The sequence below is a fragment of the Ochotona curzoniae genome, unplaced genomic scaffold (genome assembly GCF_017591425.1).
Source record: "Ochotona curzoniae isolate NIBS_2020 unplaced genomic scaffold, NIBS_Ocur_1.0 contig_1274, whole genome shotgun sequence".
In the NCBI taxonomy this organism is placed as follows: domain Eukaryota; kingdom Metazoa; phylum Chordata; class Mammalia; order Lagomorpha; family Ochotonidae; genus Ochotona; species Ochotona curzoniae.
This window is the reverse complement of record NW_024465023.1, coordinates 9,886,040-9,909,809: the sequence shown is the minus strand read 5'-3', so window position 1 is coordinate 9,909,809 and position 23,770 is coordinate 9,886,040. Positions and strand designations below refer to the sequence as shown.

At 41.4% G+C, this 23,770-nt stretch overlaps 1 protein-coding gene across 5 annotated transcripts in view; it reads right to left on the bottom strand.

Moving 5' to 3' along the window:
* The window catches only part of SLC9A7 (solute carrier family 9 member A7), a 132,544-nt gene that overhangs the window by 60,241 nt on the left and 48,533 nt on the right, over positions 1-23,770 (bottom strand). For 4 of the 5 annotated variants that reach the window (XM_040999518.1, XM_040999542.1, XM_040999527.1 and 1 more), the window contains exons 2-5: positions 12,416-12,615; positions 9,591-9,668; positions 4,804-4,880; positions 2,572-2,684 (exon numbers count right to left, since the gene is read on the bottom strand). In XM_040999518.1, the coding sequence (XP_040855452.1) occupies positions 2,572-2,684; positions 4,804-4,880; positions 9,591-9,668; positions 12,416-12,615 (468 nt within the window). The remainder of the gene's footprint in view (positions 1-2,571; positions 2,685-4,803; positions 4,881-9,590; positions 9,669-12,415; positions 12,616-23,770) is intronic. The other variant, XM_040999549.1, reaches the window with a different exon arrangement.

Here is a 23,770-nt window from a genome sequence, read left to right as displayed (position 1 = left end):
GAAACAATCACAATAATCTTTATGCTACCCTTAACCTCTTTCCTTGAACTGCTAGTAAGAAGTTAGTAATAAAGTTATAGATGGACATGACTAGCAATGTATTTTCAGACTACATATCTTTTTCAGATATGTGAGAAATTTATTTTTCAATAGATATACTTCTGAAGACAGTCACAGATAGCATATTAAAACAATAAAGCTACTTTCCACAGTGCCCTTTGGAAGCACATTTGGGTTCATTGATGATCTATTACTTATTTTTTACAAATCAGGAGGAAAACAGATAAATCTGCCAAAGTCACAGTGGATAGAGACCCACACAGTTAGCAGATGCTACACTCAGTGTTGTCCATGCATCATTTCACATGATCATCATTGACAAGAGTTCTAGGAAACAAGAAGCATCCTTCCTACTTTTGACTAAGGGACTGGATGGGAGAGGATAAAGTGGCCACCTGAGCAGCAAGTGGCAGGGCCACTCACCCAGACACCTGCTAGTTCACATCCCACCTTTCTTTGCACAAACCAGGGCACCTCAACCAGCTACATTTTCAGCATCAATTTGTTTATGGTATTTGTAATAAAATACCAGGATAAGAGAGGTCAGCACATTTTGGGACAAGGGGGCTCTTCAGAATCACACAGCTGTTGAAAACTATGCAGTCCATTGCCACTAGTCACATGTAGCTATGTCGATTTCAATTATGGAACAGGTCATTTAGCCTTGAGGTCAAAACTCCCTCATTCCACATCACAGTTAACTGGATTTTATTTCTGGCTCCAGCTCTTAACTCCAGCTTCTCAGGGATGCAGATCCTATGAGGCAGTGGTAATGGCTCAAGTAATTGAGTTCCCACCACTCAAGTGGGGGACTTGGACTGGGTTCATAGCTCCTGACTTCAGCCATGTTCAGTCCAGCTGTTGCAGACATTTGGGGAGGTAACCAGTAGATGGCACAGTGCCTATGATGACTCTTGTGTACATGCTCTTGCTCTCTCCCAACACTCCTCAAATAAAAACAAATTCAAAAAATATATTGTCTTTTTATTCGAAAGGCAGATTTACAGAGAGAAAGAGAGAGGTCTTCCACCTGCCGATTCACTCCCCAAATGGCCGTAACAGCTGGAACTAATCCGAAGCCTGGAGCCAGGAGCTTTTCCCATGTCTCCCACACAAGTGCAGGGTTCCAAGGACTTGGACTATCCTCTGCTGCTTTTCCAGCCCATAAGTAGGGAGCTGGATGGGAAGTGGAGCACAGCACACTTGAATAGGTGCCCACAGGGGACCCATGCACTTGGGCCACCTTCTATTGCCTACCCAGGTGCATTAGCAGGGAGCTGGATTAAAGCAGAGCATTGGGGACTGAACTGCCATTTCGATCACAAGAAGAGGCCTAACCCACTGTATCACAATGCAGCCACTTATACAGTTATTAGACTGTGTTGTTTAGGGAATAATGTCAAGGGGAGAAAAGCTCTACACATGTTCAGCACAGATACATTTTTCCCCCCAATATTTTCAATCCATAGTTAGTTGCACCCAAGGAAGCAAATGCTGCAGACATAGAGGGCTGACTGTAATCTCAGTTGTTGGCAGTGAAGACAATTATTGTTTCAACTGCTTTTATGCAGATTTCACTGTAAGTTATAACTTGGAGGAGAGCTTTATGTATGTTTCTGAGCTGTGAAGAAGGAGGAGTGGCACATAATAACTTTTAATAGGTGGTTCAACTAACACTTGAAAAAACAAGGCAGGAGACTTCTAAGAAGCCACATCATAGTGTGCAATCACGCAGGAGCACTGCACAAAAGGTGATTATGCATTAAATTGCATTCACTCCAGGTACCCATGTGTGTTTCCACTAAGAAAAGATATTATTTAAACCAAATGCTCTGTTTCCAAAGGCACAACACTGAAAACAAAAACAGACTAAACGCAGACATTATGACCAAATCAGTCATTTAAAATACAAAGCAAAAAGAGACACAGGTGTAAACAAGGGTCCACTGATAGACGAACGGATAAACACAGTACAGACACACAATGAATTATTGTTCAGCCTGAGAACGAAGGAAATCATGACAGATGCCACAACACAAACGAGCCTGGAGCACATTATGCTAAGTGAAACAAGCCAGATACTCAAGGATACCACATGATTCTACTTACTCGGGGTTTTTTTTTTTTTACAGTCACCAAGTTCATAGACACAGAAAGTTCAGTGGTAGTTGTCAGGAGTGAAGAGTAGGAAGAATTGGGGAGTTATGTTCAATGGGTAGGGTTTCAATCGTGCAAGATGAAAAAGTTTGGGAACTTGGTTGCATAGTAACACAAACAGATTTAACACTAATGAACTAGTCATGCCGAAATGGTTAAGATGGTCAAATAATAATAACAATAACATGGGGATATATACACTTCTAAGCAAGATTGACTATGTACCATCAACTCACTTCTTCTACCATTCCATTTTAATACTATAGTCTCCTTTTTGCAACCAAAGTTAAGGATTGCTCCCACATTTTTCAAGATTTCAATAACAACATATACTCAAGCCAAACGCATAAATACCTGGGTCAGTGGCAGAGATAATTGCTCCAAAAAAGAGGCAATCCGTGTAGTAAAACTTATCTGAGAGCTGTCCCACAATCTTCATGAGTTTCACCACACCATACATGAGATTTCTAAAATAAGCCAAGGTCAAGTGTCAGGTGAGAAGAATCTGAGTGATGTACCAAACATGCAGAGTAGTCCTAGGATACTATACTGGAAAAAAGTTTCATTAAAACTACCAGGTGGCTGCTATGGTTGCGCACATCCCAGAAACGTGGGCAAACAGGAATACAGTTGGCAATTAAAGTCATCTCACTGAAGCATCTGAAAATTTTATTCTTAAAATTTGTGTGCACTGGGCCCAGTGTGATGGCTAAATCCTCTCCCTGCAAGTGCTGGGATCCCATATGGGCCCTAGTTTATGCCTTAGCTGTTCCACTTCTCATCCAGCTCACTGCTTGTGACCTGGGAAAGCATTAGAGGACTGCCCAAAGCCTTGGGACCCTGCACTTGTTTGGGAGACCAAGAAGAAGTTCCTGGCTCCTGACTTCAGATCAGCTCAGTTCCAGCCATTGCTGGGGGAGTGAACCAGCAGATGGATGATCTTTTCTTCTGTGTCTCCTTCTCTCTGTAAATCTGCCTTTCCAATAAAAATAAATCTTTTTAAAAAGGTGTGCACTAAGACAATAGGGGTGGGTGGAGAATGGGGAAGGAGGAATAGGAGGTGGAGGGGGGAATTCCTATACCTTATAAAACTGTATTATGGAAAATAATAACGAAATAAAAAAGGTTGTGTGGACTAACAACTATAGCAGCGATGAAGCAGGTGTTCAATTAGCAATGAGAAAAGACATCTTAAGCAGCCAGGTCACAATGGGGAAGGGAAGGGAGAGCTCCACATCATGTGTAATAAATTGCTACTACAAAAACTCAAAAGCTTCGAAGATAGTGTATTTGAAGTGCTAGAAATGACGGGCCTGGCAGGGAGGCTTGGCACACAGCTCTCAGTAAGTGACCTGCTCACTGTCCTCTCCATCCAGAATTACTTCAAAGGGGAGAAAGGCCAACCTCTCTATATATCCCTTATGTGTCTATGTGCACAGCCAGCCTCCCTCTTTGCATGGGCCAGGATCTGCTGCTGTGCAGGATATGATGTGATCTAAGGGGATTCTACTCTCAGCTTGGCTGGTGCGCATTTCCTATAGGACAACTTAAAAAAAATGGGGGCAGTGAAGGAGTGTTCAAAGGGCTGGTAGCACAGATTACAGAAGTGTGATGCATGGATGCATACAGGTGTATAATTACATTAGTTGTGGGGTTAAGAGAGTGAAAAGAGTTACGGAGTTGACTCATTTTAGCCTACGACCATGTATATCAGTGCCTATGGGTTTGGAAGAGTACTGGTTAAAACATTTGGTATAATGTCCTGTAGTTCAGATTTGTCTGATTTTCTCTCATGGTTCCATGGAGGTAATGTGCCTTTGGGTGGAAGACTTAGAGAGGCCAAGTGCCCTTCTTATCCCACAACATTAAGGATACATATCATCATGTCATGGCTTGTCGCCGTTAATGTTAATCTGGGATGTAACTTAGCCCTTCCCATTCTACTTTGCATATGAGCTGTGCCCAGTGACTTTTTAATGGTACAGTACAGAAAGGAGAAAGAGTAGCTTTACATAAGGTTTTCTCTTGTGTCCATTTGACATGACCCATGTCTCTTTTGTTTGTTTAACTTCTAAGTACTCCTTTCCTTCCTGGCATTATGAGACGAAGGAGGAGAGAGAAGCACAGGGAGAAGACGTGGAGATCTTTCATCTGCTGGTTCACCTCCCCAAATGTCGATAACAGCCTGGGTTGGACCTAGCCAAAAACCAGGAGCTCAGTCTGGGTCTCCCACATGGGTGGCAGGAACCCAACTGCTTGACCCATCACCTGCAGCTCCCAACAGCGCATACATATTAACAAGAAGCTGTAATTAGAAGCAGAGCAGGGACTCCAGCCCAAGCACTCTGACATGGAATGTGGAATACAGGCATCCCAAATAGTATCTTAGCTAACTATACCAAATGCCTGCCTCGAATGAAACTGTAACTTGAACTGAATGATGCACAGCTACCATACTGGAGAGTTTAACTGTCCATTCTAAGTGTCATGATCACAAACATCAAAAGATGACATTCGTGGTAGCCAGGTGGACCTCATCCCGTGGGAAAATATGCTGTTTTTAGTCTTGTGAAAAAGTTCACTCACCCAATAATGAAGCAGGAAACGGCAGTCCCCAGGAAGGCATAGGCCAGAATGGACCCAAGGTTCCTGAAAAAGTGTCTCTACAAAAAACAAAGCAACAGAAATTACACTGGGATTTTGGACAGCGAATATAAGAAACATGTCAAAGGTCTTCCGAACATGAAACTCTACGAGCTGCTTCTGTTACATCAGGAAAGAACAGAGATTACTCCTGAATCAGGCTACATAGCCTTAAATACCATGGTTTTAAATATCTTCTGCATTGCCAATCACCGAGCAAATCACCAAGGTATGAATCAAAACTACTCACGCTGATTATACAAAATAACTACGTACACGTGTGTGTGTGTGTGTGTTGGTATGCATAAATAACCCAATCATTTTCTTTTTTGTTTTGATGCAAAGACACAGGTTGATTCAAACCACCACCCAGGGGAAGGCAATCTCTTTAGTCTTAAATACGCTGTTTCCAAGTTGCAAACCGGAAGAGAACTTTGATGCTGGAGATTGTTGAAGTTTTTCAGGGTTAGTACTGACTTTACTTCAATGGAGCCTTAGACCAATCATTTTTACAGATTTAATCTTAAATATCTGCTTTCAGGACTTGAGGCAGCTCTTTATATTAACCTGGATTCCATCTTCGGAGGCTGGGCGAGAGGGAACATAAAGATGGACGTGGAGAAATGAGAAACAAACTGGTAGTTCCTTCCATTCAAGGTAGACAAGTTCATCTAGGATAAAACTTATACCAATACAATATCTAGCAATGGTTCAGAAAGAGGCACAAAAAACCTGCAATTTTCTCACACTCATTGGTTACCCTAAAACAGACAAATACACACACACACACTACATATGGGCTCACATCTTACAAGTCATTAGGCCTGTAGGATATTCTGATGAGGGTAAAACAAGAAAAAATCTCCCCAGATCCTAGTCAAACAGGGGTAAGAACACTATTTCTAAAAGTTAAAAAGAAAAAAGGAAGGAAGAAAGGGAGAGAGAGAAAGGAAGCAAGCAGGCAAGCAGAGCTTCTGCATGCCAACTGAGGAACACAAGGAAAAGACAACAAAAAGTCAGGCAGTCACCATGAACAATATGCACAAAATGACTGCAGGTGTTCTCTGGTCTGCACAGAAGACACAGGGTCTGAGGCCTCGGCTTCTGCCTCCCCCAGTGCTTGCCCCATGGGAGGCTGTGAACCTGGCAAGGGATGCATTGTTTTCAATTAGCAAGCATCGCAGCTCAAATAAACCTCATTGGGTTTATATAAACTGCTACCACGCAAAGCAAAGGGATGCAGTGTGATCCTAAGTCACATGCTCAGGAAGGAATGTTTCAAGGGCTTACCATACCAACAGTTACCAAATGAGGGCGCTCACTATCCATGTTATGAATACAACTGTGTTTCTTAAGCCATTATCCTGAATCCTTTTTTTCTCAGACTAATACATTTATACACCAATGTTTGTTTGTTTTTCATGTTTTAATTAGACTTCAAAAAAGCCAACAATTGTGTGCCCATGGAAAGCCCTACCACAGACTATCTTGGGGACGGGGAACATTATGTATCAGATGAATTCATATTCATGACATCAGTTGAAGTAAAAAAAAAAAAAAATCAGGAATATAAATCTTCCACCAAAATCACATAGATAATATATTCTAATATATCACACACCCCACCCCCAATACGCATAAGCAATTATCCATCTTGCCTTCATATCTGTTGATGTAAACTGAATTTTTTAAAGACTTATTTATTTCTTTTATTGGAAAGGCAGTTTTACAGAAAGGAGAGACAGAAATTTCTTCCATCTGCTGGTTCATTCCCCAACTGGCTGCAATGGCCAGAGATGAGCCAATCCGAAGCCAGGAGCCAGGAACTTCTTCCAGGTCTCCCACGCAGGTGCAGGGTCCCAAGGCTTTGGACTATCCTCCACTGCTTTCCCAGGCCACAAGCAGGGAGCTGGATGGGAAGTGGAGCTGCTGGGATTAGGACTGGCACACATATGGGATCCTAGTAGATGCAAGGTGGGGATTTCACCACTAGGCTACTGTGCTGGGCCCTGAAATTTTCTCGCACCTTAAAGAGACCTATCACTTATTTGTGTGTCACACCTAGTACTTAAAAGCACACTTCCTAGTTCACAGAGTACTTTCACATATATTATTTAGCCCTGTCATTTCTCACAGTGACACCATCACACAGGTATTATCTGGAGCACCTTATATGGTACAAATCTAACGCTCAGAGGCATGATGTGCACTGTCTACCATCACACATCCACTAAGCCACTTCCCCAGATCCTCCCAGTCAGTTTCCTCACTCTGGCACATGGCACGCTCACCATACAAGCTTTCCTGCTACGGAGCTCTTCAATTCCCACTGCTTTCCCCTGGAGAAGAAAGGACAGGAGAGATTGACTGGGGTCCCAGATCTTCCATCCTATCTATATTGGGCCAGGAGTGATTCAGAGTCTCCTCTACTTCTCTCCCTGTAGTTAGAGAACTGTGAGATGAAAGATGATGTCATGCCATGGAAACCCTTAAGGATCTAAGCCTGGAGGAATGTGACTTAACCACGAAGACATCAGTTAAGACACCTGTGTTCTAAATCGCAGGGCTTGGGTACGATTCTACCTCTGATTCCTGACGAACAGCTTCCAGCTGATACAAACCCTGAGAGGCAGTGGTGATGGCACAAGTAATTGGGTTTCTGCCACCTACCTGGGAGATTCAGCTCAGGGTTTTGGCCCCAGCCAGCCCTGACCATTATACACATTCAGGGAGTAAACCAATGCAGAAGAGCCTCTGGGACCCGGCACAATGGCTCAGTGGCTAAATCCTCACCTTGCAAGCATCAGGATCCCATATACATACTGGTTCATGTCCAGAATGCTCCACTTCCCATCCAGCTCCCTGCTTGTGGCCTGGGAAAGCAGCAGAGGATGGCCCAAAACCTTGGGACCCTGCACTTACATGAGAAACCTGGAAGAAACTCCTGGCTCCTGGCTTCAGACTGGCTCAGCTCTGGCTGTTGCAGCCATTTGGCGAGTGAACCAGTGGAAGAAAGATTTTTCTTTCTGTCTCTCCTTGTCTCTGTAAACCTGCCTAATAAAAATAAATAATTTTTTAAAGAGCACTTGCTTCCTCCCTCTCTCCCTCTTCCACATAGCATCCTACTTTCTAGCTATGGCATTGTTACATTGCTACCTCCTGGTTTCTTAAACTCGTTTCTTCTTCCTCTCATCAACACATTTTAACATGTCAGTGACAGAAGTGAGCCCAAAATGAGGGGTTTAGTCAGTGTGTTTTTTGCTTTTGAGTGTCTTATAAATAAGCATAAGGTAGGGTAGTGGCACAAAATCAAATCACCAAAAGGCCCATGTGTGCCTACGGGTTTATGTGCATTAGTCCAAGTGTCTATTCACAGACCATCATCTAAGTGGGGAAATGTTTACTGAACATTTAACTGACAACAGGTTTAATCACAGATGGCAACTGAAGTTCCTCTGTGAAGACTATTTTCAAAGAGAAGTGTCTAAACCAACGGTTGATAACCTGAAGAGCTAACATTTCAACAACAGCCTCAGCCACGAACTGACAGAGCTTGTTATTTGCTTTTCTTTTGAGAAAATAAGGCTGATAAAGGGAAGGTTATTCAACACACTAACATGTTCATCCACATTACAGAGGCTTTTGCAAGCCATGATTTAGTTTCTTTTGAAAACAACTATGACTTTGATTACACACGAAGATTAGTTATTTAAAATGCCAAATTCCTCATTATCCATTCAATCTGATCCCAACATGACCCCCAAATTCTTCAGTGAAGACTAATATTATTTATACTCATAATAGCTATCTTTATCTATTATACTTCAATAATCAACACAGAGATTCAGACAACTTTGGCAACCTCCCAAAACACCTTTTAGGGGGTGGGATATACAGGAAACTTACTTCTAGAGCCAGTGTAGTACAAAGGAATAACACTTGGCCTTGAAGTCGGGGCATAACCTTGATTCAGCCCCATACCATCACATGCATTATTCATCATTTCAAGTTCAAAAGCACGGCACTCCACGCGCATGTGCACAGACGTGACAGGCTGGGGTGTGGGAACACGCACAGTATTCTGCTCCTCAAACATGCATGTCATGGGGAGGGGGTCTCTGTCCAATTCCTCTTCCCCATCCCCTCCTCTCTGAAGGTGACACCATGAGGCATCCCTGATCTCTGCAAGGGAAAATGAACTTGACCCTGACCTGTAGTCTTGGCCCCCTTGTGCAAAGTGCTTTCTCCTCTGGCATCAACCCTGGGCAAGAGGTTACCCTCGCAAGTCCCACAGTTCCTAGAATCTATCAATTTGCAACCTCCTTATCTGTGACTATGACTCTGATTGACATGGGTGTTTCACGGAACGTGTCCTCAGTCCTGGAGGTGGCCCGTGAGGAGCACCATTGCTAAGGTCTTTGCATAAACTTAAGTTTTCACTTCTCAGATAACGCTTTAGGCGGGAAAATGCTGGGCCTTCGTAAGGAACTGCCAACTTGTTTTCCAGAGCATCTGTACCATTTAACATTCCCACTGGCAATGTCTCAGCGCCCCAGATTTTAAAACAGAGATGAATCACTGGTAATGAGTCAACCAAAGTCTCTGAGTGGGTGCAAAACATGGTAATAAGCCATCCTGGAGAGAAGAGAAAACTAAATAATGCAGGTAAATTAGCGCAAAGATCCACAGGCTTCGAGAAACAAATGATTTTAAAAACTAAGCCTTCTTACCTTCTTTAGACTATAGCCAGCATGGAAAATAATCGGAGGCAGCAAAATGTTGAAAAATACCTCTGGGTCAAATGTCACCTAGACATTTAAACAGAAAAAAAAAACAATTTTAATACCAACTGGCATTAGAGTATCTGTTCCCTATTTGAAGTCACTGACTAAAGCTTGAATACTTCGAGCAAATAACAGAAATGTGAAAACATTAACTCATCCCAGAAGAGCAGCTACAACTCTCCTGCAAACTGGAAGGTTCTCCTCGCAGCACTTGTAACTCATGACAAAACGGTCCTGCTATATTGTTCTAATAAGTATGACACAACCATTCAATGCAATTTTGAGAACTCACAGGAAGCTTCTGGCCAGTGGTTTTCAACAACAAATAGAAACAGCCCAATTTTTTTCAGTCAAGATTTATTTATTTGCAAAGCAGAGTGACACAGAATGTGAGATACAGGGAGGGAGGAGGTATATCTTACCCACTGGTTCAGTCTCCCAAAAGGATGCAACCAAAACTGGGAGTCTGGAACTCAATTTGGCTCTCCCATATGGGTGACACAAACCCAAGTCCTAGCACTATCATCTGTTACCTTCCCATTCACATCAGCAGGGAGCTGGATTTGAAGTGGAACAGTTAGGACTCAAGCACTCCAATATGGCATGCTGAGATTACAAGTGGTGATTTATTGTGCTGTGCCACAACAGTGGCCCCAGCTTGAAACTCTAAGAGCAAAGTCTTACAATACCCCCCCCCCCCGCAAAAATTAAGCATCCCACCAAACACGCTAGCTAACTTTCTTAAAGAATTTTTAATATCAGTAAATTGGTTTTCTTACCAAAATTATTTTAAATCACTGTTCTAATGATTAAAAGTTAGCCTTTTCAGGGCCAGTGCCATGGCACATCAGGTCAAGCCTCCAGCTACAGTGCCAGTATACTATATGGTTGCCAGTTCAAATTCTGTGTGCTCCAGGTCTGAACTAGCTCCCTGCTTATGGCCTGGGAACGCAGTGGAAGAACACCAAAGTGCTTGGGCCTCTGCACCCACATAAGACCTGGAGGATACTCCTGAACCCTGGCTTCAAACTGATGTAACTCCAGTTGTTTTGGCCACTTGGGAGTGAACTAGCAGGTGGAAAATCTCCTGTTTCTCCTTCTCTATCTCTTTCAAATAAAAAATTTAAATGTTTAAAATGTTAGTTTTTTCTTTGGAAACTGGAGATATTATTAAGGGGCCAGTTCTGTGGCATAGTAAGTTAAGCCTCTGCCTGTGGTACCAACATCCCATGAGTGCTGGTTGAAGTCCCATCTGCTCCACTTCCAATCCAGCTCCATGCTTATCTGCCTGGGAAAGCAGTAAAAGATGACCCAAGTCCTTGGGCCCCTGGAAGAAGCTCCTGGCTTCAGACTGGCCCAGCTCTGATTGTTGTGGTCATCTGGGGAATGAATCAGCTGATGGAAGTTTTTTTTTCTCTCTCTCTCTCTTGTTCTCATTCTTTCTCCCTTTTTACTCCCTCCCACCCCTTATCTTTCTGTAAATGTAACTCAAATAAAAAACAAACAAATAAATCTTTTTCAAAAAGAAATTGGAGGTGTTAACCTCATCAAAGTAGATTTGTTCTTCCAGATTATGTTTTAGTCTATCTTCTTGCTAAAGATAAGAGTAATCTGCAAAGCAGGGGATGTCAAAATGAGAAGGAACCTTGAACAATGCCTATCCCATGTGATAAAACTGGGGCCCAAGGGAGCAGAACCTGCTGCAGGTCATCAAACCCAGCAATGTATAAAGCTGCACAAGGACTTCCTCATGGCTAGTCTCACGTCTAGTCTTCATGTCAACCCAGCCACCTCCTTGTGCCTCGTCCCACCCCCACCCCACCAAAGTGCAACAGCAAGCTGCCTTATTGTCTCAGCTGTCTCTGTCTTATGCAGCATCATTTCAAGCAGCAGAGATCAGAACAGCTTTTGTAATGATAGCAAAATCAGCCCTCACCTCCTAGCAGTCTAAAAATGGAAATTGGTTGGTATCGTCTCCTGTTTTTTCCCCTTTTTCTATCCAATATGAGGGATCTCTTACTTATCCTGAAAATCACATGCATGTGGACTCATAACGCTTTGTCCCATAGAGTAATTTTAACACCCCATTGTTAAATTTCCAAAAAACAATGCCCAAGCTCAAATTTCTTTTTTTTTTTTTTTTTTTTTGTACATCATTCTTTACTTACTTTTACTAGGACAGAGAGTAAGCAAACACTTGCATCTGCAGGTGTACTCTCCAAATGTCTACAGGGCTTGGCCAGGTTGAAGTTAGAAGCCCAGGAAGTCAATTTATATCTCCCTCATGGGAGGCAGGGACCTAGGGACCTAAGGACTTGAGCCACTGGCTGCTATCTTTTCAGTGTGAATTAACAGGAAGCCGGAATCCAAAGTGGATGTGGAATTCAGTCCTGGCCCTCTGCTATGCACGTGGGCATCCAAAGCATCATGTTAACAACAAAGCACCAAATACCAAGCCAGACTCAAAATTCCAACAAGAACTTCTTCTTTCCCTGAACATTCATTTAGTCAATGGCATAAATGATCAATGAGAGTAAGTTCTTAAATACCTGTGCAGCATGACACAAGACATCTGTAGCTGATGGAGAATGCTGATTGTATAATGGACTTGTAATCCCCACTCAGCTTGTTTCCCCACTCAGCTTTTCAGTTCTTAATTATCAATGCCCCATATGTTTGCTATGGTTTAGGGATGAGATTGTTCCTTAACATAGGATTGATTTCACTGTTGGCTTATTAGCTCACTATTAAGGACCAGGGCCCCAGCTCACCTTGCGCAGCATGTCATTCTGCTCCACACTGTTGATCTTGCCAGGGCTGATCTCCCCTTTCAGGGTATATTCAAAGAACTTCCCACTGACATTCACTAGCAAGGTGCTGAAGGCCCTGTCTTCCTGGGTGCAGCTCAGGGACTTGTCGCGGCCACTGGTGGCCGGGGTGCCGTATCTTAAAATCACCCCTACGATAAGACCTGAAGTGAAGTCAAGAGCAAAGAAAAAAGATCAGAACCAAGGAAGGATACATAAAACGTGGGAATAATGGCACTGCCGGTTTTTCAGCAACTAACCAAGGTAGAGGCAATCTAAGCAACTGGAGTGAGGGGGTGGATCCCACGAGCTGACGGTACGCTCCTTCTGAAAGGGTTGCGCTCCATGTCTTCTGGCCTTAGCCAAAAGGAGGACCACATGGCACTTGGGTGAACATTATGACACTCAGAACTTTCACCACCAGATCGTGTCCTATTTCTCAGACTTTCTGGTACAGGATAGTCGGATGAGAAGCAGAGGTGTACGTGCTCCCCATCATGGCACAGGGCAAAACTGCTGAGCCCTGATTTCCCCCAGTGGCATTCCTCATGCCGGTCTCTCCGCCAGGTACCAGCTGCCAGCAAGGAGGCCGCTGGAATTTCTAGTTGCTATAAATGCAACTTGCTTCATCATACATCAGAAGAAGGGGCGGCAGGGGAACAGTTTTGCTGAGGTGGTTTCAACTTCTGGATACCATGGAGAAAGTAATTACATCCTTTGGGAAGCCCAACACTGTGGTGTAAATTTGAGCAGTCATGAATCAGGGGACTGAAAGCTTGTTTCTTGGGGGTCATGGCTAAGCTACAAGGACAAGCAGCTGGAAGTCTTCGCATCTCCTTCCTTCTTAGTAGGGCTTTTCCATTAGGGAAAAAGAAAAACCAGCAAAATCGTATAAGCATGCAACTCCATGAATGAGAAAGCAGTCTTGCTCCCCAGGTACTGGGCATGCATCAACTGTACCCAAGTAAAAGTGACTGAAACATAGAGAAAAACCCCATACATGACTATCAGAAACTTTTTACAATTCTCTCTCAGGAGGAAAAATTTCAGACTCCCCTCTGTGTTCAGTTCTTCGTTCGCAATATGAAAATTCAGAATGACAGACTGCTCACCCATCTCACCTGCTGTTAATAGAGAAAGCTACATGAGAAAAAGAAAAATGTTGGTTATCTTCTACAAGAGTGGTTCAGAATGTTCATCAAAAGTAGAGTACAAAACAATGTAATAGGGGCCAGTGCAATGGCTCAATGGGCTAATCCTCTGCCTACAAGCACTGGCTTGTAGGTTCATGTCCAAGCTGTTCAAGTTCCCATCCAGATTCCTGCTTATGACCTGGGCAAGTAGCAGAGGATGGCCCAAAGCTTTGGGACCTTGAACGTGCATAGAAGACCCGGTGGAAATTCCTGGTTTTGGATTGCCTCAGCTCCAGCCATTGCTGCCATTTGGGGAGTAAAGCAGCAGATGGAAGATCTTTCTGTCTGTCCTTCTCTCTATAAATCAGCCTTTCTAATCAAAATAAATAACTCTTTAAAAAATAATGTAATAAACCATCTTGAGATATAATTATTGTTTTATAACCCCAGTCTACATTTCTGAGGTTCAATGATCTTTCTACTTTCTATTTGTTGAATTCCTTATTTAGAGGAGGATTAAGCCTGTGGTTATAAAGTAAACTAAAAGTACGTTGCTGCAAAAAATTAAAATAAAACAGAAAGGAAGGAAGAGGGAGGTACGGTGGGAAGTATTATGCACATAAAATTGTATATACGAAATACATGAAGTCTGGCACCTTTACACACATTTTTAAACATACAATATAACAATGAAAACAGAAATGTAGAATTAAAAAATAACTTCCTTTGAGTGCAATTTTTAAAATTCCATACACAGTATATTTTTAACAACATGCATTTTCCATGAACTTTTGAAGTGCCTTCTTAGATATAATGTTCTGTAAGGGCTCATCACCAAGGGAAATGAAAATTCATGAGACATTGTTGGATACCAAATAATAATACTTAAAATGGAGAAAAATGTGGTCATTTACGCCAAAGCCCATGTCAGCAATGCACAATTACTAGTATTACTACTTCTATCATTATTGACCCATATTAGCAGATACTTAGTTTTCCAGTTTCAGTGAAAAATCAATCTATAAGGTTTTCCTATAAATAAAAACTAAATTTTTAATAAGCTCAGATATAAAATAATTAAAACCTTTAAAACATGAGAAAAACCAGACTTTTTAATACTGTATTTAAATTTAGGTTTAACATGAAATACCTGTACATTTTATGGGCTACAGTGCAATTTTCTAACAGACATACACAGCATAAAGCAATCATAGCAAGCTATTAGCCTTGCCATTTCCTTTATCACAGACAGAATGAGATGCAGTCAAGTGAACATAATTGGTTCTGACATTCCACAGAACAGCAGGGTGCCTAGTCTGCGATAAAAACAGACTTTTCAACAACAACAAAAAAAGTTTGTCATTAAAAAAAAAAAAAAAAGATTAGTTAGTGGAAAAATAGCAGAAATTCCATAGTGGAAAAGGTTCTAGCTGTCTGGTAAAAGAAAACTGCAAGCATGTAAGGTCTGCATTTCCAATCTTTAGTTTACATCTTCTATTTTATTTTATTAATTTATTTATTTTGGAAAGACAGATCAGATTTGTGGAGAGAAGGAGAGACAGAGAGGAAGATCTTCCATTCACTGGTTTACTTCCCAGATAGCAACAATGGCTGCAGTTGAGCCACTCCAAAGCCAGGAGCCAGGAGCTCCTTTCAGGTCTCCCACGTGGGTGCAGGGTCCCAAGGCTTTGGGTCATCCTCAACTGATTTCCCAGCACACAAGCAGGGAGCTGGATGGGAAGTGGAGCAGCCAGGACATGAACCAGTGCCCATATGGGATCCTAGTGCTTGCAAAGTGATGATTTAATCATTGAGCCATCATATGAGACCCTAGTTTGGGTCTTGTCACAGGCATTTGTATACATTTCTTGCTGTCAGATGAGCCACCAGACAACCACAGAGACAGTGATCTGGCATTTACTCAGCCCTGTCCTGTTTGGCATTGAAGGGAACTTGCCAAGCGGCAGCCACTTGGCCATCTTCTAGTGGGAGACTTTGATGTGTCTGTGTTAATAACAGAAGTTGTGGGGTCTCTACACCAAAGTGGCTGCTGGCCTTGGCTATCTTCTCCCTGGTTCTCCTATTCTTCTTCACTGCTGGTCATAGGTGAGAAGGGGGTTCATGGATGATAAGTCTGATACATAATCAGTCTTGCTGGTGTATCTATTTCTCCTTCCTCCTGCACAGGAGCTTTGAACTGCTGCGGTCCCTTGCACAGAGCAAGACAGGAGGTACCACATGTGTGCCATCAGGCCTGAGACTGAGGAGTGCTCGTCTAATTTACATTCTTGTTGCCCTGCTGGTGACAATGCTGAATGCCCCCATGAGGCAGACAACATCTACTGCAGTCAAGGCCCACTGCATACTTGCTGCCTGGCACTGGAATAGGCTCTGCAACCTTTGCCACCTTTTCTTCTTGAACATCAAATTCTGAACGCACACTCTGTATCTCCTATGCTGCAAAGGCATTTCTTGGTGATTATCTTCTATCTGAGAATCTGGTGAGCAAATGTGTCTTGCTTCCTGCCATGCCTAGCTTGGGTAAGTCCCAGGTTATCTAACGGGGAACTCAACACAGATCCTTGATGTAGATGGCAGGCATCCAATTACTTGAATCATCACCACTGCTTCCTGGGGTCTGTATTCACAAGGAACTAGCATCAAGAGCCAGAGTCAACAATCAAACCCAGGTACTCTGATGTAGAATATGGGCATCTCAGCTGCTAGGCTAAACATATGCTCCACCAAATGGAAAATGTTTTGAGCATGTCAGCTCTCAAAAACTTCAGATTCCAGACATCTCAGATTTTGTACTTTTAGATTATGAATGTTCAGCTTGCACACACGGTCTTCAAAAAGTTCACATAAACAGGTATGCCATAGAAAACTATGGATGTAAAATATTTCTGCACTTAAATAATTTGTCTTTTTCTGATACTCTTACGTTAATATAATAATAACACAAGGAGAACAGATTCAATGTAGTTCATGGACACAATTCTAAGAATATAAAGATATTCCCTTCTTTCCTCTCTTTCCATTTGATTATAGGCCTTTGACTATATTCCCACTGACCTAGGGTCTTTTTACATTTTACTTATTGATCTGTTTTTTAGTAGAGCATTAAGCCCTTGACTGTAATATAAACTAAAAATGTCATCTCAAAAACTAAAAAAAGAAAAAAAAAAGACAGAATAAATTTATAACTCAATTTTCCCACAAAATTTTCCAAGTATCTTTGTACTGCTCAGTGAATAAAGAGAATTCACAGGATTTCAGCAGTGTCAGTAACTTCGGGTTGCGGTTACATACGTTAACTGGTTTGGGGAAGGAATGCTACTGTCTTTCCAATCTTTTTCTACTTGCTCTGCTACTTAAGTATGTGGTTAGTCTGTTCATTCATGGATTCGTTTTAAGGTAAATTCATTAAAAATACTTTTGCTCCTGTTTGAACATACAGTAAAATATTTTTGGAAGAATTTTATTAAGATACAATTTATACACCATAAAATTCAGTTAAGTGCACAACCTTTCATATCTTCAACAGAGCTGTATAACCATCACCACAATCTGATTTCGGCACATTTCCATTTTCAGCCACTATTTCCTGCTCCCATCCCCAGACAACCACTGATCTACTTTCTGTCCCTGTAGGGGACACATTTTCTATGTATTTCACAAATAAATGTTCTTTTGTGTCTAGCGTCTTTCACTAGGCATGTTTTTTAAGGCTCACTCATGTTGAAAGGCATGTATTAGTACCTCACTCTTCTTTATTGCCAAACAGTATTTTACCTTACGGATATACCATATTTTGTTTATCCATTTACTAATTGGAGGGTATTTGCTTCATTTCCTCTTTTTGTCATTGTGAATAATGTTGCTGCAAACATTTACATAAAATCAAATCGGTGTGGACACATGTATCATTTCTCTAGGATAGGAGCAGAACAATTTCTGTGTCCTATGGCAAATTCCTATTTAAGAAATTGCCAAATTGTTTTTCATTTGGGATACTATGTGCCCCCTTATCACTAGCAGCAAGTGAGTTACAGTGTGTTTACACGTTCAACAACACTTGTTATGGTCTTTGGATGATGCCTGTTTAGGAAGTATCAGTGGTATCTTATTACAGTTTTAATCTGCACTTCACTAATGCCTCAAGTCACTGAGTATCTGTTCATGGTTTTATGGGCCCCTGCATATCTTCTTTCCCAACATGTCTGTCTCATCGGTCAAATCTTTTGTCATGTCTTAAGTTGGTGGATTTTATTGAATTGTAGGAGATCTTGGTAGGTTCTGGATATAAGTGTTTTGAAAATATAACTGGAAAAAATTTTCCAGGTCTATGGCTTATTTTGTCTCTCTTTTTTTTAAGCTTTCTTGATGCTGCTTTTTTTCTTTTTTAATTGTCATACAATAAAACTTGGTGGGTGCATAGCTTTATGAAGTTGAACACATATACAGATTGTACAAGAAGGACACAGAAGACGTCTTCAACCCCCCACCCCCAACTTTCTTGTACTAGCCCTTGGCACTTCCACCTTCAGGAACACTCACTGATTTGTTTTCCATTACTAGAGCTCTACCTGTTCAAGGAAGTTAAATAAATGGAACCAGACAGTAATGACCTTTTGAGATTGGCTTCCCTTACTCAATTTAATGACAATGAGATTTATCCAAGTAGTCTGAAAACCAGTGTGCCATTCCTACCACTGAGGACTACTCTGATGTAAGAAGGCACCAGGCTTGATTTATTTCCTTACCTATTGAGGGACATTTGGCCTGTCTCCCGCTTTTGGATATCCCAAACACAGTTACCCTGAACACCCATGAGCCAGTCTCTACATTAAAGTGTTTTCATTTCTCCAGGAAAAGTATCCAGAGTGGGATTGCTTTGTTATAAGAAAGGATAAGGTTAACTTTATTTTTTTAAATGCCAAGTCATTTTCCAGAGTAGTTATACTGTTTTTGCAGTGCCCAACTCCACAGCAATGTACAAGCATTCTAATCATTCCACATCCTCATGAACAATTGGTATTTCTAGTCCAATATTGGCTATTTGAACAAGTATGATAGCGATGCTTCATCATGCTTTTCATTTGCATTTCCCTAAAGGCAAATAGTACTGACTACCTTTCCTTGTGCTTACTGGTCTATTACACTCTCGTTGGAGAAGTGTTTCTTCATGTCTTTTGCCTGCTTTTAGAACTAGATTGTTTGCTTTTTTTTTTTTTTGAGGTTTATTTATTTTTACTGCAAAGTCAGATATATAAAGACAAGGAGAGACAGGGAGGAAGATCTTCCATGCGATGACTGCAAGTGACCACAATGGCTGGAGTTATGCTGATCAGAAGCCAGGAGCCCAGAGCCTCTTCCAGGTCTCCCATACGGGTTCAGCGTCCCAAAGCTTTGGGCCGTCCTAGACTGCTTTCCCAGGCCACAGGCAGGGAGCTGGTTGGGAAGCAGGGCTGCCGGGATTAGAACTGATGCCCTTATGGGATCTCGGCGTGTGAGAGGCGAGGACTTTAGCTTCTAGGCCACTGTGCTGGGCCCAAAACAAATAAATCTTTTTTGAAAAGTATTTATTCTTGAAAGTTAGAGTGGTGGTGGAGTTGAGAGAGAATCTTTCATTCACTAGTTCATTCCCAAATGCCTGCAAACAGCTAAGGTTAGGGCAGGATGAAGCCAGGAGCCATAACTGCAGCCAGGCCTCCCATAAAAGTGGCACAAAACCAAGTATTTGAGCCGTTTGCTGCCTCCCATGATAGGCATCAACAGGAAGCTGGAATGAAAGTGGAAGCAGGCCTGAATCACAGATACTCCAAAATGAGATGCAGGCATCTCAAGAAGTAGTTTAACCCACTGTGCCACAATGTCTACTTTGCAATTTTTTTTCTTTATATTTTGGGCTTACAGTGTTTATGACATTCCTACAAGATAGAAAAAGTTACTATGGCAAAGCTAATCAAAATACCACCTCACACTTGTTTGTGTGTGTATGCGACAAAACAGAATTTACTTATTTAACAAAATCACTAATATAATTTTATTAAATATAATTCTCACTGCTATATGGATAAATTTCAGTTGTGCAAACAAACTATGAAAAATGACCAAAATGCAAAATACACATAGTGAAAATCACAAAACATTGTTAAGGAAACTAAAACAAGATCTAAATACTTAAAGAGACATCCCATATTTGCAAAGTGGAAGAATCAAAGGTTAACATGGAAATTCTCAAACTGACCTTCTCAGTATAATTCCTATAAAACCACAGACCTTTTTTGCATAAATTGACAAGCTAGATCTATACCACATATGGAAATGAAAATGTAACAGAAGAACCAAAACTATCTTGAAAGATTAACAAAACCAGATGAATTTCACTTCCCAATTTCAAAACTTCCTACAGAAAGAATATAATAGTAGGAGACACCCAGATCAATGGAACAGATTGAGTCCCAAAATAAAACATATCTGTGGCTAACCATTTTTAAAAGATGAGATTTTAATGTGATTGAGGAAAGGATGTTATTTTCAACAAATGGTGATTGGATCACCAGTTATCCTCATGCATAAAGATGAATTTACATCCTTATGCTAGACTATACACAAAATGGATCAGAGAATTACGTTTTTAAAAAATGAGAACTATAAAACTTTGAGGGGAAAAAAATTCAGGAGGAGAAAATCAATCTGCCAGATGTTAGGTTCAGTAAATATGTCTTAGATATGATACTAAAAGTACCAGTAAAAGAAAAAAACCAATAATTTGGATTTAATCAAAATTTTAAACTTTTGTATTTCAAAAGACATTCTTAAAGAAATGATGAGGAGGGCCCAATGCAATAGTGTAATGGTTAAAGTCCTTGCCTTGAATGTACTAGGATCCCATGTGAGCTCCTGTTCTAATCCCGGCAGCTCCACTTCCCATCCAGCTCCCTGCTTGTGGCCTGGGAAAGCAGTAGAGGACAGACCAAAGCCTTGGGACCCTGCACCCACGTGGGAGACAAGGAAGAAGTTCCTGGATCCTGGCTTCGGATTGGCTCAGTTCCAGCCATTGTGGCCACTTGGGGAGTGAACCATCAGATGGAAGATCTTCCTCTCTGAATATCTGCCTTTCCAATAAAAATAAATAAATCTTTTTTTAAAAAAAGAAATGATGAGGAAAATTTCTGAAGATCATGTATCCGATAAAGGATGTGTATTTAGAATACATGAATATACAACTCCATACTAAGAAGACAATCCAATTTCAATTGGGCAAATGTTTAGAACAGATACACTATCAGAAATTTTTATATAACAAATAAGCATAGAAAAGGCTACCCGTCATTATAGTTCATTAAGGAAATGCAAAATAAAACCACAAGGAAACAGCATTTCATTCCCTCTAGAATGGTGATAACCAAAAATACAGATAGAAACAAATGTTGGTGAGGCTGTGGCAAAATGGATAACCTCACACATTGCTTTTGGGAGTGGCTAATTGTACAGCCACACTGGAGAACAGTTTATAGTTTCATAAAAGGTTAAAAGTAAACTCCTTCTACAATTCAATAATTGCATTCCTTGTTACCCACTCTATAGAAACGAAAAAAATGCCTACACAAAGGCTTTCATACAAATGTTCACAGCAGAATTATTAACAATACCAAAGGCAATCAATGGAAACAACCCCATTGCCCCTTAACTGATGAACAGATAAAGAAATGTGATATACCCATTGTTGCCAGTGCAGCAGGACCTCTTTTCCCTAAACCCATGCACATGTTGAAACTCTTAATGTTAATGGGTGATAGAATAAGGGTGGGAACTTCATAGTTAAGACAGCTGAGAGGTGGATCTGGTGAGAGGTATTTATATCATTGGGGAAGTTGATTATCATTATTTTTTTTAACTTTTATTTTCATGATACGGTTCCATAAGCATGGGGATTTCCCCTTCCACTCCTATGCCCCCTTACTGTTTTCTCCCATACTATTATGACAGTCTAGTCCTTCAGCAACAGGCATTTGATTTCAAGTTCAGCCTAGATTCCCTCTTTATTTCCCTGCCCACCATGTGATGGTTCCTCTATCCCCATCATGAGAACCCCTAGAGACACTGGAGTTTGGGATCACCTAATCCTGAACTACAATCTCCAAATTGGGAGCTAAAACAAACCTTTTCTCTCCCTCAGAAGCTCCTCTTGGGTATTACAGTTAAGGTAATGCAAACTGACTAACAGAGCCAGAGGACAAACGAATGGACCACAGACAGATGTCACAATATGGACGAATCTAAAAGACATTTTTTAAGGGCATGTGCCCAGTGAAAACCATGTCTAAACTAACACACATGGTTTTGTGTCTGTGAAGTATCTAAGACAGGAGCATCTACAGGGATGGAATATAGATCAGTATTGGATAGGGTCTAAGGTAAGAGAGATTCTATTGGGAAGATAAAAATGGCCTAAAACTAGATTATGGTCAGGATTTGTCCAACTTTGTAATTTTATTAAGACTCATTACATATAAAAAATGAGTGCATCTATGGTATGTAAATTATATATCAACCAGGTTGAGGTTCTTTTTTTAAGAATACATGAAAGAATTATCCCAAAGAATGCATTCCCTTCCAGTGCTGACATTTCATTTATTCCATGAGGATTCTCTCAGAGGCAGACTGAACTGATAAAGACCAGCAGGGTATACATTTTGTACACCCATGGCTGTAAGCATGAACATCTGTGAGCTGTTCAAATATATTACACTAGCCTAAGTTCTCCAGGAACCTGGAAAATACGCAATGAAACATATACATAATTTAGGAAATGACAGCAGGTCAACCATAAGCATGATTTCATTCAAATGTAACTTTACTTATTTTTCCCAATGAAAAACACAGTCTAAGCAACACTTCCTCTAAGACACTCTGATGCCCTGGGTTAATTTAGCATACAAGGTTCAGTACTCTTTGCTGCTTTGAGTCTTTTCATGAACATATCACATTTTGGTGACAATCATTTGTACAATTGTCTACTGGGGTCCAACTGTCAGCCTTCCAGATTACAAAGACAGGGAGGGGATATACTAAACTTCCTTCTGTATCCTCATCACACAGTAATACCTGGAACACTAGATGTTTATAAAAACTTGAGGAACCATGGCAGTGGTGCAGCATACTAATCCTCACCCTGCAAACACCAGGATCCTACATGGGCGCTGGTTCTAATCCTGGCAGCTCCATTTCCCATCCAGCTTCCTGCTTGTGGTCTGGGAAAGCAGTCGATGACGACCCAAAGCCTTGGGACCCTGCACTTGCATGGAAGACCTGGAAAACGCTCTTGGCTTTGTGTTAGCTCAGCTTCTGGACATTGAAGCCCTTAGGGGAGTGAACCTGTGGATGGAAGACCTTCTCTCTGTAAAATCTCCCTTTCCGCTAAAAATAATTAAATATTTAAATAATATTTGTTGAATAGCGATCAGAATGAGGCTGAATTAATTTCACTCAGGCCTATCTATGTATTAAGAGTGTCTGCAACGGAATATATAAGAGTTGGTAGCACAAGTTCTGAAAACAGGGAACATTTCTGGCTTTCCAAAAGATTCTTTAGATCGCATTTCTTCAACTGACAATAAGGAAAATGTCACCTGAGCAATACACTTAAAATATCCTTAAAGCACAGCTGTCTTTAAAGGCCAATCCCACCCTATACCCTTTTGTCCTCCACACAGCACATGCTAATATCACAGCAAATGAAAAGCTTCTACCCATCAGGCGTTCAGGAGCAACTGGAATATAAGCCTACGCTTCTGCCCTGTGAAAATGATCAAATAGTCCAAGTTCTGTCTGCTAAACACAGCCCATATCCCTCCTTCGCTTCCTCCTCTATTTACATATATGAATTATTTCTTCATTCGTTCACTCATTCAAAAAATACCAGCAGAGCCCGGCAGCGTGGCCTAGTGGCTAAAGTCCTCACCTTGAACGCCCCAGGATCCCATATGGGCACTGGTTCTAATCCCGGCAGCTCCACTTCCCATCCAGCTCTCTGCTTGTGGCCCGGGAAAGCAGTCGAAGACGGCCCAAAGCTTTGGGACCCTGCACCTGTGTGGGATACCCAGAAGAAGTTCCTGGATCCTGGCTTTGGATCGGCACAGCACCGGCCATTGCGTTCACTTGGGGAGTGAATCAT